Here is a 16,694-nt window from a genome sequence, read left to right as displayed (position 1 = left end):
AGTTTTTGTATCGTCTTATTACACTAAAAATGTGTATCTCTCGTTAAGAAGTGAATTTTAAGGCTAACTCAACTCCACAAAATCGGCTTGTAAGGTGAGGTTTGCACCTATTATATACTATAAATATGTTTTATCTCTAGTCGATGTGGAACTTCCAACACACCTTCTCACGCTGAAGTATATACATCTCGAGCGTGAGAATAGACATTAATGGGTGGTCCGATAATGACCCCATAGCGGGTGGAAAAATATGTCCACACAAATCTTGCTAGGATAGACTCTAATCTGGTTCGGATACCTATTTCACTGAGCTCAAGGTATGGATCACCAACAACACAGAACGAAACATACTGTCATTGCGATTTCCAAAGAACCACATCTTTTATCCATCTTAAACCAGAAGGATTACAAGCATATTCGACAAATTCTTTTTTTTTTTATATAAGCAAAAAAAGTATTAGGTGTTTTATTAAGATTTAGCTTAGAAATACTAAGGCAATTTGAAACACAAGAACTTAACTCATTAGTTGTACCTCTAAATTCAATCAATTTCTTACAAGATCGAGTCCTGTCATCAAAACTTAATCAGTTTCCACTAGAAATTGCATAAGGGACTTCTGTAACTCGATGAAAATTTGGAATCACTTGGAAGCAATTAAGAATAATCAATTTTTTTCTTGGAATATATGTTTCAATGAAGTTCGGATCAACATCATTCAATAAAGAAATAACGTGTCCTCGTGATAAAACCCTTATATTCACATAATTTTCTTCTTGTTGAGCATCATAAGGAATAAAATCCCAATAATCAACTGGTAGGCTTCATCCCAAAATTTTCTTTGAAGCTTTATCATTCACTTCAATAATAATTGTTATTCTTCTATAGAGATCATTGGACGAAAATTTAAACTTCATCGATGGTTCACGACCCATCTCATTTCCAGAACAATATTTGCATTTGATATGGTCCTTGATTCCAAAGATTAATTGACCACCCTTATATTTATCACAAATACATTTACAAACAGGGCAAATCTTTTTCAAGATTTGTGCAATCTCTGACATAAAATACGAATGGAGTATGGGACAAGGAAATTTGATTTGAGTCGTTAATCTTATAATTCTTTAATTGAGTGGTGATGATTTTTAAAATTGCCATATATTTTATTTTTACTATTTCACGGAAAACCAATTTCAAAATCATTTTTAACAGACTCCAAAAACTTAAAAAGATCTAATATAAAAGAATTTTAATATGGAGAAATACTTAAAATTTTCAATTGATTTTGGGATCTGCATATTAATTTAACCCATTCCGAAAGATAATTAAGGGTTAAATATGTTTTTAGTCCCTAAACTATTGGCCGTTTCTGGTTTTCGTCCCTCTTCCAAAATAAAGTACAATTTGATCCTCATTCTTTTCGAAACTTTGGTTTTAGTCCTCGAAAACTAACACCGTTAAAAATGTGTTGCCGTGGCTAATGGTAGACTGACACACTATTTTTTTTTTCAAGTGTTTCTCACCATTTCTCCCTCTCTCTCTTCCTTCCATCTTCCACCCAGAATATTGTATCTTCATTTCTAGATATTGGGGGACATAGAGAACTAATTTTCTTCATTATAAGCTCCAAAATTTTACTAGAAGAAAGTGTTCATGAACTCAAGCTACTGAGTACAAAAACAATGTAATAAAAGAATTTATATTATAAAAAAATTTACAAAATATGATGGGCCAAACAGCTACTGACATACAATATTTTTATAAAGCTGATATGCTTTAAACTTGTAGAGATAGGAGTGAATATTTAGATATTGCGAGATTTAAAGACCCACTATAAGCACCATTTTTATTGTTATATCAATGGTATATTTCACACTCAGAAAGGTATGGAGAATACTTGTTTATTTTACTGTAACGTCAGACTTATAAATAGCCTTAAAACAGAATTTAACTACTGCATAGCAGTTACACATGTAAAACATAAAATGGCACAAAATTAGCTCCTCGGCAGAATCAATTTCTTTCTCCGGAAGATCTCGCTTGGGCTAATTCCTGCCTAGTTAAAGATTCTTCTGATATTTCAGAAACTGATTGGGTCCCTTTGAAAAGTGCTTTATTAGAAATTATTAGTTCCCAATCTAAATTTTCCAGAGAAGACATAGAAATTCCTGCCACCGTATCAGTTCTGAAAGTATTTCTGTGGAACTTAATCAACAATCTTCAACTTCTGACGGGAGAGGTTTATCTGAGTCGTCTTCAACGTATAATGTTAACTCATTAAGTATGCTAGTAGAAACAAGCACTGATGAAATTCCAGATGATGAAACGAGTGCCAACTTGCCATTTTTCAATCCTTTTTTGCCAACTTATAATGAAAATCTGAAGGAGGAGCAAACCATTGATTTTGGGCTTGATCTGGATTCTTCCTCTTATGAGACGGAGCAACTCGCTGACAATATCTTCAAAATTTGGGATTTAGATATTCCATCTGAAGAAGAAGATGGAAGGAAGAGAGAAGGAAGAGAGAAAAGGTGAAAAAAAAGTCGTGTGTCAGTCTACTGTTAGGCACGTCAGCACATTTTTAACGGTGTTAGTTTTCGAGGACTAAAACCAAAGTTTCGAAAAGAAAGAGGATGAAATTATATCTTATTTTAAAATAAGGACGAAAACCAGAAACAACTAATAATTTAGAAACTAAAAACATATTTAATCCGATAATTAATTAGAAGGGTCTCCTAATAAATCATTCAAATAATTTTTTCCAATAATTAAATAATCACAATTACCATGGTATTTGAATAAGTTTTTTGCACCAGAAAAAAACACAAAACAACTATTTGCATTTTCTCTTTCGGAATTGAAATCCCCAGTTTCAATCTTCATCATTTTTTAGAACCAACTATTCGAAATTTCCCAAACCCCAGCTTCGTGCACTAATACAGAGTCGTTGCCAAATCGCCATCCTAAATCCCACTTCCAAATTTGTTCCCAAATTTGTTTGTTCTTCAAATACCTGAGGATTCCGAGTCCCCAAATCGCGTTTGCAAAACGTGACTCCAAAAAGTTGGGGACTTGAACACTGTTCAACGTTGTTCACTGCTTCGAGGTGCTTATCTTTCCCTTTCTCGTAACACACGTCGAATATCTTTTATCGTGTAGGGTTCCAGGCATCCAAGTTTAAAGCTTTCTACATGATGCCGTATTACCTAACGGAACTTGAGATTGTTAATTTTTTTTATAATTTTGTTAACTGTCTGAGATGAATACCAGTAGAAAAAGGAATAAAAAATGGATTTTGTTTGAACTTGAAAGTAAGTGGGTGGGGGTGATTTGGTGTGTCCCAAAGTTGTTCCCAAAGTTGTATTATCTTACCTTAACCCTTTTTAAGTTGAACAAATAATATGACAAATTGAGTACATGTAAGGAATTGGGTTGGTGTAAACCAGGTAAACTGTGTTTCACAAGTTAATTTGGGAGATGTCTTGTTCAATGCTGTAAGTGGTCAATTTTCTTGATAATGCAGATATTTTTTTGCTAAATTTAATTCTATCCTCCCGCAAACATATATACTTAAGTTTTCAGTGTAATTTGTTCTGAAGTTTCACGTATCAGTTAGTCTGCAGCTTTAACTAACCCATTTAGCTTCTGATTTGGTGCCAACACATAAGGCTTAATCACAAAAATGCTACCCTGCACAGAAGAAAGAATATGTTTTTACATATACAACAAAATATTCACAGAAAGGTAGAGATATGTGTGGGTACTGGGTGGTCTGCTGGTTTTGTCACGAGCATTGTTAAACCAATAAGGTTCACTGTGGATTGTGATGATGTATAAAGTCTTTTTTATTTTTATTTTTGGAATTGTGAATAGCATTTTTGTGTAACGCTGTTGTAAATTCTTACTGTCTTGCTATTTATCTTTGTGCCATGAAAATGTTATTAATGATTATGAGCAGGCTCCAATCACAGTCTATATTTTTACTGGATGGATCTGTAACATGGCTATTAAAGTGAGATTCAAATGGTGAATCGTTTTTTATATATTTTGAATTGAGAGTCGAATCTTGTTTTGAAAAGGAAGATATATGACTTGTCTAATTTAAATGATAGAATAAACAAAATTTTTAAACAATCATTTGAATAGGAAGATGTATAACTTAATTTATTGTTTTGACTACAACATTATTGTACAAGGTGATGTTGAATTTTCATTTGTTTTAGGTTGCTATTAAAGTTGAAATATTTAATCTTTGTTTTCTTGCTGGAAGTTTGATATTCTGCTGGGTGGCTTCAGTGGTATGGGGATTCCTTTGTTTCACTTTCTCGTAATATTCTCCTTTTCCTTAAATGAATTGTATTGTATGGTAAGTTATATTGATTGATTATAAATTCTAACATGTTGACATGCATTACAATATTACTTACGTACACATTCAAGCTGATTGACCTGTCCAACCTCTAGTATAAGGACAAAAACTTTAGCCATTTTCTATTTGTCTTGTGGCAGGGTATTCTCTCTACAATTTCCAATCCTTCAATGTTGAGGATTATATGTGTGCAGCATGCATCTTGACATGATGGTTATTTCTTTACTTTTCATTTTAGTTCTTTCTGTCGGATCAGAGTGATTGTCTACAATGCCAGCTTTTTCTTTTCCTTCCAACCTTAACCACCTGGTCCTAATATCATTCTCCATGCTCAATTTTGAAATTCCAGGTCCTAAAATATCAATTAGACTGCTCAATCTTCGAATTCCAGGTTCTAAAACACTAGTTAGACTGCTCAATCTTGAATTCAAGGTCCTAAAATACCATTTAGACTGCACAATCTAGAAATTCCAGTCTGCTCAATTTTAGACTATGAAGCACATGAATATAATATTTTTAACATTAAAAATATATAAACATAACTGAAGATAATTTATAAATTTATGATATTAAAAAATAAAATGTACACAACAAAATATAATCATAGATTAATTTAACAATATAATAACCTTGGATTTAAAGAATGAACAAGACAATGAGAATATGTGCTACTCTTAGTTCAATGATCAATTAATGTTGAGTTTACTACCTCATAAAAGGATGAACGTTCAATTCTGTATTTGAAACTTACTCATGAAAGGAAGAAATGTTTCTAAAGGTATTTTATTGATGTGGATGTAAGGAGACGAGTAAATACAAAGTTTGCAAACTTTTCAAATGAAAAAGTCTGGGTTCTTTAAGGGATAGGGGTAAAAGGGATGAAAAGTTATGGGGGATTCTTCATGGAGCTCTGAAGTACGAACACTTCAAAAGATAGTGCTTAACTTACTTGGACAACCATGTTCTTCTTGTTGTGAAAGAAATTGGAGTACCTATTTTGTTTTTCATTCTTTGAAAAGAAATAAGAGGACATCCCAAAGGACAGAGGATCTAGTATTTGTCTATAGCAATCTTCGTCTTGTTTGAAGAAACTTTTCAAAATACAATGAAGAGGAAACTAAATTATGAGATATTGCAAGAAATGACTTTTCATTTGATGACAATAAGACTCTTGAGATTGCCAACTTATCTCGACAAACTAGACTAATAAGTTATATTTTTCAACGAGATGACCAAATGTGATTGTCAATTAATAGTTTACAATTTTTTAGACTTTTGTAATGGTTTCTCTTGATTTTTTGGATTGTGAAGTATGATCAGTATATTTTAGTAGTCTTATAGTCATACAAATATGTATACTTCCATGTCTTCCTATCCTGTATTTTTGAATTTAGCCGTATGTGTTTGTGCTTCGTAGTTTGTAATAAAGTATCCTAGGGGTTTCTTTCTCCTTAAGTTTCTGTTGTAAGCAATTGTTCCTTAAAATTATATGAACCTGAATAGACAATGAGATCCAAGTTAAGATCTCTTAAAACTTTTCTCTTTAAGTTGGTATCATCAAAGACTATCCTAGTGAGGTTTGTTGGCCTATTTTGCCATCCACTATTTGAGCACCCACAAATATCTAATTCCATGTTTGAGATGTCAAGTCTTTGACGATAGGGAATATTTTGGAGATCCCTCATTGACTAAAGATATGATCAAGTTATAGTATATAAGTAAGTGCAAATCTTATTTTATAAACCGAATTGGTAAGGTCGATTTTTCTAATAAGGAAGAACAAAAAAGCCTTCCCAAAGAGAGAAGTTTAATGGGATGGGCACCCACATAAGCTGTACCTGCACAAGTTTGGCATAGAGTTGAGAATTTTCCAAAAGTCACATAATAAATCATTAAAATATTTTTAAAGGATGAACACTAATTTAAATAATTGTAAAAAAATACTGTTACTATCGTATTTGAACCCACAATGTTCTTTGTATCAGAAAAACATAACAAAAAAGTTATTCGATAAGCATAGTAGAAGTGAGACTCCAAGTGTCTAACCATTTTCTCGTTCATAAGAATTGAACTGAGTTGAATTCCCCAATTTCAATATTTTCCTCGTCAGTTTTAGGGTTTCACTCTTCTATTCCTTTTCTCATCAATTTGATTCAAGCTTATCTTTTTCAATTCTCTGCTCTGTGTTCTTGGAGTGGCGTAGGATTTGAATTGGTTTTCCTTGGATATCTGTGGTATAAACTGTGCAGCCTGGTTTGAAATTTCTTTTTTTGATGTTTAACATTTGTTGCTATTTTTGGAGTGATTTTTTCTAATTGGAAATGGAATTTTAGATTTAGGTTTTCCTTTGATCATATAATTTCTAGCTTGGATAATTCTTTTGGTTGGTTACTGTTTAATTACTGGGAGGGTTGTGGCTATGATCTCGATAATTTTTGTCTTTCTTTTAATGTAATTTTCCGTGTTGCTCTATCCATTGTGTCAAACTTGTGCTAGTGTCTTTTTTAAGTGAATGGGTATTGTGACTTAGCTAACTTGTTGGATTATGATTTGGCTGAGATTCTTAAGTTCTAAAGAATGATTTTGATTCTCTCATATCATATATGGCTAATATGTTAATTGTCTCCTTGTCCGGGGGTATCTGCTTGGTAGGACTTCAGTTTTGGAGATATATGGTGATATATGGTGAAACAGATGGGGAATGAGGTGCTACATGAAAAGGGCAAAGATGAATTTGAGTCACAAGTTCAAAGAACTTGTTGACATTTTGAAACTCTCTGCCACTTCAAAGAGTCTGAGGTTGGGCAAAACAATCCATGCCCAATTGCTTGTTTGTAACCAAACTTCAAAAGACAGTGGCATCACTCTAATAAATTCACTGATCAATCTATACTCTAAATGTGGTCAATTGGAGTATGCCAGAAAGCTGTTTGACAGAATGCCACAGAGAAACGTGATTTCTTGGAGTGTTTTAATGGTGGGGTATTTGCACAAAGGGGATGTTTTGGGAGTACTTGGGCTATTCAGGAACATGGTTTCATTGGACAGTGCATGCCCCAATGAGTATATTTTTACCATTGTTCTTTCTTGTTGTGCAGACAGTGGGAGAGTCCAAGAGGGGAAGCAATGTCATGGGTATTTGTTTAAGTCCGGTTTGTTGTTGCATCAATATGTGAAGAATGCACTTGTTCACGTGTACTCTAGGTGCTTTCATGTGGTTTCAGCCTTGCAGATTTTGGGAACAGTGCCTGGGAATGATGTGTTTTCTTATAATTCTATCTTGAGTGCACTTGTGGAATCAGGGTGTAGAGAAGAAGTTGAAAAGGTTCTGAACATGATGGTGGATGAATGTGTGTCTTGGGATGGTGTTACTCATGTAAATATGTTGTGCCTTTGTTCTCGTTTTAAAGATTTGCAATTGGGTATGCAGATTCATGCACAGTTGATGAAGACTGGATTGGTATTTGACGTCTTTGTTATTAGCGCACTGATAGACATGTATGGGAAATGTTGTAAAGTTCTAAATGCGAGAAAGCATTTTGATGACGTGCAAGATCGGAATGTGGTTGCATGGACTGCCATGCTGACTGCATATTTGCAAAATGGATATTTTGAGGAAACTTTGAATCTATTTCCAAGAATGGAGCTAGAGGGTACACATCCAAATGAGTTCACTTTTGCAGTTCTTCTAAATGCTTCTGCAAATTTGGTTGCACTAACGTATGGTGATGCATTACATGGTCGTATAATGAAATTAGGGTTTAAGAATCATCTCATTGTTGGAAATGCTTTAGTAAATATGTATTCCAAGAGTGGCAATATTGATTCTTCATATAGTGTGTTCTCAAACATGATATATAAAGATGTGATTACATGGAATGCTATGATATGTGGTTATTCCCATCATGGACTTGGTAAACAAGCTTTACTAGTGTTTCAAGACATGATGTCTGCTGGAGAATGTCCAAACTATGTAACCTTCATTGGGGTACTTTCTGCTTGTGCTCATTTGGCTCTTGTGCAAGAAGGGTTCTACTATTTTGATCAACTAATGAAGGAACTTAATATCGAGCCTGGATTGGAACATTACACATGTATGATTTCTCTTTTGTGTAGGGATGGTCAACTTGATGAGGCTGAAAATTTTATGAAGGCAAAAACAGAAGTCAAGTGGGATGTAGTTGCTTGGCGTACTTTGCTTAACGCATGCCATGTTCATCGAAACTATAATTTAGGGAAGTTAATTGCAGAAACTGTGATACTGATGGACCCTCATGATGTAGGAACATATACATTACTATCAAACATGTATGCCAAGGCAAGGAAATGGGATGGAGTAGTGAAGATTAGAAAATTGATGAAGGAAAGGAATATTAAGAAGGAACCCGGTGCGAGTTGGTTAGGTATAAGAAATGATACTCATGTCTTTGTTTCAGAAGGAAGCAATCATCCAGAATCTACTCAAATCTATGAGAAAATTCAAGAGTTGTTAGCAATGATTAAGCCACTGGGGTATGTGCCTGATGTTGGTGCTGTGCTGCATGATGTGGAAGAGGAACAAAAGGAAGGTTATCTTAGCTATCACAGTGAGAAGCTAGCATTAGCATATGGCCTCATGAAAATACCTCCACCAGGGCCAATCCGAATAATAAAAAACCTTAGGATGTGTGATGATTGTCACATTGCTGTAAAATTGATTTCAAAGGTCACAAATAGGTTGATAGTTGTAAGAGATGCTAACCGTTTTCATCATTTTAGAGATGGATTATGCACATGCAATGATCACTGGTAGCAATGTGAGGAAATTTTAATTCATGTTTGTTTGAAATCAACATGGTGTTTTGTGGAGCATAAAAAAAAGAACTTTGGATCACATATGCATGCATTATTAAGGATATCATTTTAGTCTGAGCATGTCAAACAACATGGACATGTATTTCCAACAAAATAGTCACTATGGTGTTTTGAAGGTATCTGTATACCTTGGCCAATACAAATTTGATGGCATATTGGCATATCTAAAAGAACTTGGTAGGTCTGAATGTTGGACCAAAATTGGAAAAGCTTGACCAATACCAAGTACTTCTCACATGAATTTCTTGATTTGATTTTACTTCATAAGATGAAGTTTTTAATTTCTTCCAAAAAAGAGAAAATACTTCTTAAATTCAGATTCCAGGTCAGTTTGTTTGTGCTTATTTGTTTTAAAGTCTTTTTTGCTAAAAAAATAAATTGATGCTTTCTTCTAATATGTTTTTCTAATCTGTTTATTTTAAAAATAAGTAGTTTTCAACTATTTTTAATGAGTGAATCTTATCTACTTAAATATGTGATTTTTAAAAAAAGATCTTATTTCAAAAACACTTATTTTAAATTTAAAGAAACTGGCACATGATGAAGTCAGTATGTTTAAGTGTGCTCATCTACTAATTATTGTTTTCCTTCAAATTTTATTGTCAAAATATGTTTTTTTCTTCGGCTGAGCAAAAAATAGAGTAAATACTCAATTGTTTCCAAGATGAGTGGTCTGACATCTACTGATTAAAATTTCCACGTAAATGAATCATTGAGAAATTTATCTGCTTAGATGTAAGTCCTTTATCTGTATTTGATATTTGATATGCAGACATAGACTTTTCTTTGTATTTGATACAAAAGGACTTACTGGAAGCAAATGAATTTTTCAAGGACCCATTTTCTTGAAATTTTTTATACTGGAACATTCCAGTCAGTGCACAAACTTTGCTTTGTATTTGATTCAAAAGGACTTATATGTGTCAGGCTTTTTGTCTTGCACGTCCAATTGGAACCTTCTTGATCAATGCATAGAGTTTATTATCCAAGTGCTTTTGGATGTGACCCCCCATAAAAGAGAGTTTGTCAAAAAGTTATTATGATGCCAAAAGATTAGTATCAAAGCTAGGATTGGAAGCTAAAGAGTTGATTGCCGTGGAGATGGTTATATGTTTTTTTTTTGTCAATGACTTTTGGAAAACAAGAGGGAAAGTTAGTTAAATCAAATTTCACGCCAAGGTATCATGATTGCCACACTGGAACAAGTAACAAAAGACAAGTTCCAGTTTGGGCAATTTTCTATTTGCTTATAATCCTAAGGTTGCAAAGAAATTCTGCATTGTTTCAAACTGCAGGACAAACCATGAAAAGAGAAGAACCTCATGAGTGTTATGCCATCCATACGATGGCACAACATGGAAGCACTTTGATCTAGTACATCTAGATTTTTCCATGAATGTAAGATTTGGTTTATGCTTTGATGGGTTTAATTTATATATCAAGGCATCATTTTCACTATTTTTGTTGGGTTGTAATTTTTACCATATTCAATCATCCACATGAATGTGGATGTCAAAAGGTAGTTGTTTTTGTGTTGCCTTATACCAAGCCCATCTATTTCAAAGGCCAATATTGATGCTCATTTAGAGCCTTTTTATTAACTATCTAAAGAAGTCATGGGATGGAGTTCTGACATATGATGTTTCAAGGAAGCAAATTTTTTAGGATGAAAGCAACTTTGATGTGGATTATTAATGAGTTTGCTGCTTGTTTTGTTGTCTGTTCGGGTCATGGTAGGTTTGCCTTTGTGCATTGCGTAAGAACTCCTTCACATTACATTATGGCAGGCAAAGTTGTTGGTTTGACTTACTAGGTTCTTACATTACGTTTATCCATTTCAGAAGAACAAAATGCCCTTCATAAAGGGAGAAACCTAACCTAACCACTTGCACTACTTTGGCATAGATTTGAGAATTTTCCACAAAGTCACAACTTTGGTGTATTAATTTAACCAATTATTAATGATAATTAATTGCTTTTAAAAAAAAATGAAACATAATTAATTAGAAGGGTCTCCTACTAATTCATCCGAATAATTTTTCAAATATGAACAATAATTTAGTATTAAAAACATACTATTAGTGTAGTATTTGAACCCACAATGTTCTTTGTACCCAAAAAACAAAAAAAATTATTTGCAATGCAAATCCTAAGCATATGGGACTCCACGTTTCTAAGCATTTTCTCAGTCCAATGAATTGAATACCTTGATCTATTCCCATTCTCATTGCAATCGAGTCTAAATTTGATTCAAGCTTCTATCTTTCAATTCTCTGCATTGCGTTCTTGGAATGACATAATTTCAACTGGTTTTCCTTTGATCTTTGGGGTAGAAATAGTGTAACCGGTTTGAAAGTTGGGTTTTTCTAATATTTAAGATTTGTTGTTGCTATTTTATTGTGATTTTTGCTAATTGGTAATGGATTTATGATTTAGGTTTTCAATTGTCATATGGTTTCTAGCTTGGATAATTCTCATGGTTAGCTACTGTATTACTTTCTGGCTGTCAATATGATCTTGGTAACTTTAGTTTTTTTCTTATGCAAACTTTTGTTATTGAACCATGCACTGAGTCAAACTTGTGCTAGTTTTTTCCCTCGAGTGCATGGGTATTGTTGTGATTTAGTTGACTTGTTGGATTATGATTTAGTGGGGATGACTGAATTCTGAAGATTGATTTTGATGCTTTCATATCATATATCTGTCTAATATGTTTGATTATTTCCAGATCTGGGGTATCTGCTTTGTAGGACTTCAGTTTCAGAGTTCTGTGTAATGTCTGAATCAGAAGCTCAGCTTCCTACTGCCTTTGGTATGTTGTAATTTTCTGGTTTCTGATTCATGTACACGGATTGTCTGTTTTATGATGTTTTTATTCAAGTGGAGATTTTGATAATTGGACACAACGTACACATGAGCTTCCCCTTTATTGATGTCTACTGAATCCAAGCTTTATTGCTAATTGTGGTCGCCTATTGTCATCATCCTTGATATTGTGGTTTGGTGTGACTGATGTGTCCACAATTATGATTGTGAAGACTCCAAAAAGCTTGATATTGTAGTCCAAAAACCTTGAACTGTTTTTTCTTAAAACCTTGGTAGAACCTTCAGGAGCCTTCCTTATGCATGGGTACTTTGATTCATATTTAATTTTTCTTTTCTGCTGTGAGCATATTCTGTTCTTCTTTTGTGTTGGTCAACTTGGTAAAATATTAATTGTTCAGAGGAATTGAGAATTGTTCTGAGTTGAATTTTGATTTCTTTTCCATATACTTAAACTAGTTAATGACACCTTTTAATAAATTGAACTCTGTCTTTACAAATAAAGATAAAATGCTGAAGGGCATAATTTTGACTGCTGCAGTTTTTTGTTATGGGTTCAATATGGTTCTACTAGTTCTGATGTTTGCTTTCCTTTGTCTGTTTTGTAGTTGCTGATGTTCTACTGTGGAAGAGGTGGCACATTTCCTTGGGTGTCATTGTTGTTGCTACAGTTGCCTGGATCGTGTTTGAGTGGACCAATTTACCATTTTTAACAATATGTTCAGATGTCTTACTGATTTTGATCGTATTGTTGTTTCTGCATGCTAACTATGCTGCCCTCAGAAATAAGTATGACTGCCATCCCTTTAATGCCTTTTTTTTTTTATCGTTTTCAACATTAGAACAATGTCATCTGTATCCTTTTCTTCTCACGCAGACAACCACCAACATTACCTGAACTAGTTGTGTCAGAGGAGATGGTTAATAATGTGGCAGCTTCATTTCGGGTCAAAATCAACAATGTTCTTCTTATAGCCCATGACATCACTATTGGCAAGGATTTTAGAATTTTTTTCAAGGTTAGTGTGTTTCATGTTGCAGCCTTTCAGTATTGTAGCTTGGGGAAGTGTGACCTAAATAATTAGTATTTCTTTTCGTTGTAAAGAATTATAGGTTTTGTATGCTATTGTCTAGAAGGATTACACTTAATTTGGCAATGGCTTATCAAATGCTTTCAATAGTCACTCCCTTCATTGAACTTGCTCTGTTTAAGTAATTCCTTCAAATGTATCATTTGTTTTTCAATACTATCTTTGGGCATTTCTGTTATGTAAGCATTTTTCTCACGTTTTTCTTTTCTGCAGCAATGTGCTTTATGCACCTAGAATTATAAATGAGATGATGGTAATCATCAATATTTTTTATGACTTGGTGGAAAATTAACTGACATAATTTAGTGTCTATTGTCTACTTGACAGGTGGTTATTTGTCTGTGGCTCTTGTCTGTCATCGGCAGCGTCTTCTCCTTCTTTACCCTCGCATATATTGGTATGCTTTCAATTTCTGATGTTCCTAACAGACCATCCTTTTTCATTGATGTATATAGTAAACACCGTAATATATCAATTTTGGATTTTTATCTTTTGTTTGGTTTTTGGTGGGTTGTGTTGAAGGTCATTTGCATCCAACTCCATTCAATGTACATTGTTTCCATTTACCCCATTGGATGTTTGCACAAACATACATGATTAGGAGCTTTTGAACCTTTTTACCTGCATATCACTGTACACATACATTGGATGTTGTATATTGAAGAGCCATTTTAACAGCCAATTGTCTTGAACATCTCACATCTGTTTTTAGATGTAGTATGTTGGCAAGCTCTACCTATGATACATCCTGAAAATATATCTGGGTGTAATTTGTTAACACTCCTTTGACAGAAACAAGTGGTGTATATTAGCTCATGTTTATAGGATTTGCTAATGTATACTTACATTTTAGGAGTACATTCACAAATTATAACTACAGTAGATCTTAAAATGCAAATTACAATGTTGTCCTTCTAAAAGATAGAAGTTTGTTAGTGTGTACTCACTCACTTTTTAGAATTGAGTGTGCTAGCAAACTATAATCTCAGTAGATCTTAATATACACCCATATGTAACTTGCTAACATACTTATTTAGGAAAACAAGTGGGTCTATGATAGAAAATCCCTATATGACATACATGACACTTTGTTAACTTTTTTTTATATTCTTCCTCTTTAATGGTGACAGGAACCCTTCTTATGATTACCATCCCTGCATTGTACCGCAAATATGGAGGTTATGTAGATAAATGTTGTGGAGTAATAAACCGCCAACTTTCAAGACATTATAGAATAGTAGATGAGAATGTTTTCAACAGACTTCCACGAAATATACCAAAGGAAAAAGAGTCTTGATTTCCAAGGTCTTCCAACCCATTTCATGTTCATTCTCTGAAAGAAACTATTCCATTTTGTTGTTGGTTATGTTGTTTAGATTCTTACAAACTTAGTTGTCTGTTCATGCCAACAACTAATGGCAGTTTTCATTTTTCTGTCTTCTGATAGAGAAAGGTTGGAAGCTTTTGTGTACATAGTTGGAGGATTTTGAACTAAAATGTGGGGATCTTTTTGTGAAAACCTGTTGAAAGTTTTATAGGAGTTGCACATTGTCATTATTTTCTAATGTGATGCTTCTTACATTTTAATGCCTCATACATTTTGTTTTTTTAACTGGGTTTATAAAGTGTTAGTCACATCGCTTAATGATTTCATTAACATCATGTAATGTGTAAGCAGATAAAAAAAATACATTACAGTTCAAATGACTAATCAAATGCTAAGCGGATTCGCTTGTCTCTTTAAATCTTACTTTGCATGGTGAAATAATTCACCAAAATCTTCTAAGTATGTATAAGTTGAGCCATCCAAAGAGAAATTGAGTAAAAATGAATACGAGTGTGACTTAAAAAAGCACCGATTTCACACAATTATAGTGTTTGAAAATTTTCTTTAAATAAAAAATAAACCATAGGATCCAATAAAACTACATCTAAAATGTAGAATCAAACAAGTTACAATAATTAGTACTCAATTCATGTCAAGTTTCTTGAATGGCTATTTTTTAACAAAAGAATTTTTTTTTAAATTACAATGTAACACTCCAATAATCTAGAAGTATTCATTTAAGTGGCTTAAAAGAAGTATTTATTTAACAAAATTAAATCTTCTTTGTAACTTGGTAAAGTACTGCTAATTTCGTAATTTTAAGTTTCTTATTTAAAGAGTCTCATTTATAATTTCACAATTTTTTTTGTAAATTTTAATCAATAATAGATAATGTATTAGTAAAGATGTATAAAAAGAATGTATTACTAGAACTTTCCCTCTCGGCATATTAGAACTTTCCCTTTGGGCATATTACTTTCCCAACAGTAACCCTACTATTGTTTGTTGGCATATGGATGAAGGAAACATCAAAAGTACTTACTACCTAGTCAAAACCCTTTTCTCACTGTCCTTCAAACATGCAATTTGGTTTGCTATAAGTAGGATAGATTAACCATATATAAGTAATAATGTTTTCAAATTTATTATCAAAAAATTTGGGATTGAAATGGTATGTTATTTTTTTATATAAGGGTTAAATATGTTTTTCGTCTCTTAAGTATCACACGATATTGAGTTTAGTCCCTATTCAAAACTTTTGTTTCTTTTAGTTCTCTTAGTTTTGAAACTATTGCAATTAGTCCTTAAAATTGAATGACGTTAACTTTTGTTTGATGTGACAAACGATGAGTCCACGTGTAATGTCATCTTCCTTGTTACTGTGCCATATTGTTTTTCTTTTTCTGATAAGTTTCAGACCACATGTTACTTTTCATCATGTTCACGAGCCTCTTTTGTTGCTTTATATTTTTTCTCATACTCCTCTACCTGATAGTTTCCTTCAGTTGCTTTTACTTGTTTATGTTTTTCTTGCACATTAGATGTGACACCCGGGCATTGACGAGGGCGGGGAGTGACGCCGGTGCAAGAGGCATGGTGTAGGGGGCACAGACAAGGAGCGGCTCCTGGCAGCTTCGAGTGGAAGGGACACATGGATGAATCGAACATACACCGGAATGAGAGGGATCTGGAGACTGTGTAGGTATGGGACTATACAGTTGAAGGATAACTTAAAGGAATTGATTTGACTACTCATATCACCAAAATGCATTTACTTTTCGGTAGCCTAACTCATAAGAACTCCATGGTTAAGCGTGCTTAGCCTGGAGTAATTTTGGGATGGGTGACCTTCTGGGTGGGGTGGAGTAATTCTGGGATGGGTGACCTTTTGGGAACCATTCGGAAGCTGGTGGGAGACTCCTTTCAAGGAAAGGAACCAGAATCAGGCTTGGCCTTCGTGGGTTTTTTTGGGCTTGCTGACTTCACACGTGGACTCACCGTTTGCCACATCAAACAAAAGTTAAAGTGGTTTAATTTTAAGGACTAATTGTAATAGTTTCAAAACTAAGAGGATTAAAAGGAACAAAAGTTTCGAATAGGAAATAAACCCAAAATCGTGTGATACTTAAGGGACGGAAAACATATTTAACCCTTTATATAATTTGATAAATTTTTGTATAACCACTTTCATTTTCCTAAAAATGAAATCAGCTTTTTCACAACTTAATT

The 16,694-nt window shown here is 33.6% G+C and overlaps 1 protein-coding gene and 2 pseudogenes across 6 annotated transcripts; all 3 read left to right on the top strand.

Annotated features, from left to right (window-relative positions):
* The first annotated feature begins 1,887 nt into the window (after positions 1-1,887).
* On the top strand, positions 1,888-2,536 carry LOC148200066 (uncharacterized; annotated as a pseudogene).
* Positions 2,537-2,964: 428 nt separating this feature from the next.
* On the top strand, positions 2,965-14,703 carry LOC148200064 (reticulon-like protein B16). 4 transcript variants are annotated; one of them, XM_088112324.1, is made up of 6 exons: positions 2,965-3,107; positions 11,953-12,036; positions 12,656-12,836; positions 12,925-13,066; positions 13,466-13,535; positions 14,269-14,703. In XM_088112324.1, the coding sequence occupies exons 2-6, from the start codon at positions 12,000-12,002 to the stop codon at positions 14,433-14,435; spliced, it is 597 nt and encodes a 198-aa protein (XP_087968450.1). In that variant the 5' UTR covers positions 2,965-3,107; positions 11,953-11,999; the 3' UTR covers positions 14,436-14,703. The 4 variants fall into 4 exon arrangements, with proteins under 4 accessions (XP_087968450.1, XP_087968451.1, XP_087968449.1 ...); XM_088112325.1 differs by lacking the exon at positions 2,965-3,107 and adding an exon at positions 4,565-4,583; XM_088112323.1 differs by lacking the exon at positions 2,965-3,107 and adding an exon at positions 9,337-10,622.
* Positions 2,968-9,185, top strand: LOC148200065 (pentatricopeptide repeat-containing protein At5g39680 pseudogene; annotated as a pseudogene). 2 transcript variants are annotated; one of them, XR_015785824.1, is made up of 2 exons: positions 2,968-3,107; positions 7,023-9,185. The product of XR_015785824.1 is annotated as a pentatricopeptide repeat-containing protein At5g39680 pseudogene, transcript variant X1 (transcript). The 2 variants fall into 2 exon arrangements; XR_015785825.1 differs by having other exon boundaries at positions 2,971-3,107; positions 7,031-9,185.
* Positions 14,704-16,694: the final 1,991 nt, after the last annotated feature.

The sequence above is a fragment of the Vigna umbellata genome, chromosome 4, assembly GCF_029865625.1.
Source record: "Vigna umbellata cultivar VRB3 chromosome 4, Vumbellata_1.0, whole genome shotgun sequence".
Classification (NCBI taxonomy): Eukaryota; Viridiplantae; Streptophyta; class Magnoliopsida; order Fabales; family Fabaceae; genus Vigna; species Vigna umbellata.
The sequence above is the reverse complement of the archived record's forward strand: the minus strand, read 5'-3'. Positions and strand labels throughout refer to the sequence as shown.

What these genes read in the sequence shown, in the direction of transcription:
- LOC148200064 (XM_088112324.1), top strand. Translation starts at nt 12,000, where the DNA reads ATGTCTGAATCAGAAGCTCAGCTTCCTACTGCCTTTG. An exon ending in TCAGCTTCCTACTGCCTTTG is followed by an intron (nt 12,037 to 12,655) that starts GTATGTTGTAAT and finishes TCTGTTTTGTAG; the next exon opens with TTGCTGATGTTCTACTGTGG. An exon ending in TATGCTGCCCTCAGAAATAA is followed by an intron (nt 12,837 to 12,924) that starts GTATGACTGCCA and finishes CTTCTCACGCAG; the next exon opens with ACAACCACCAACATTACCTG.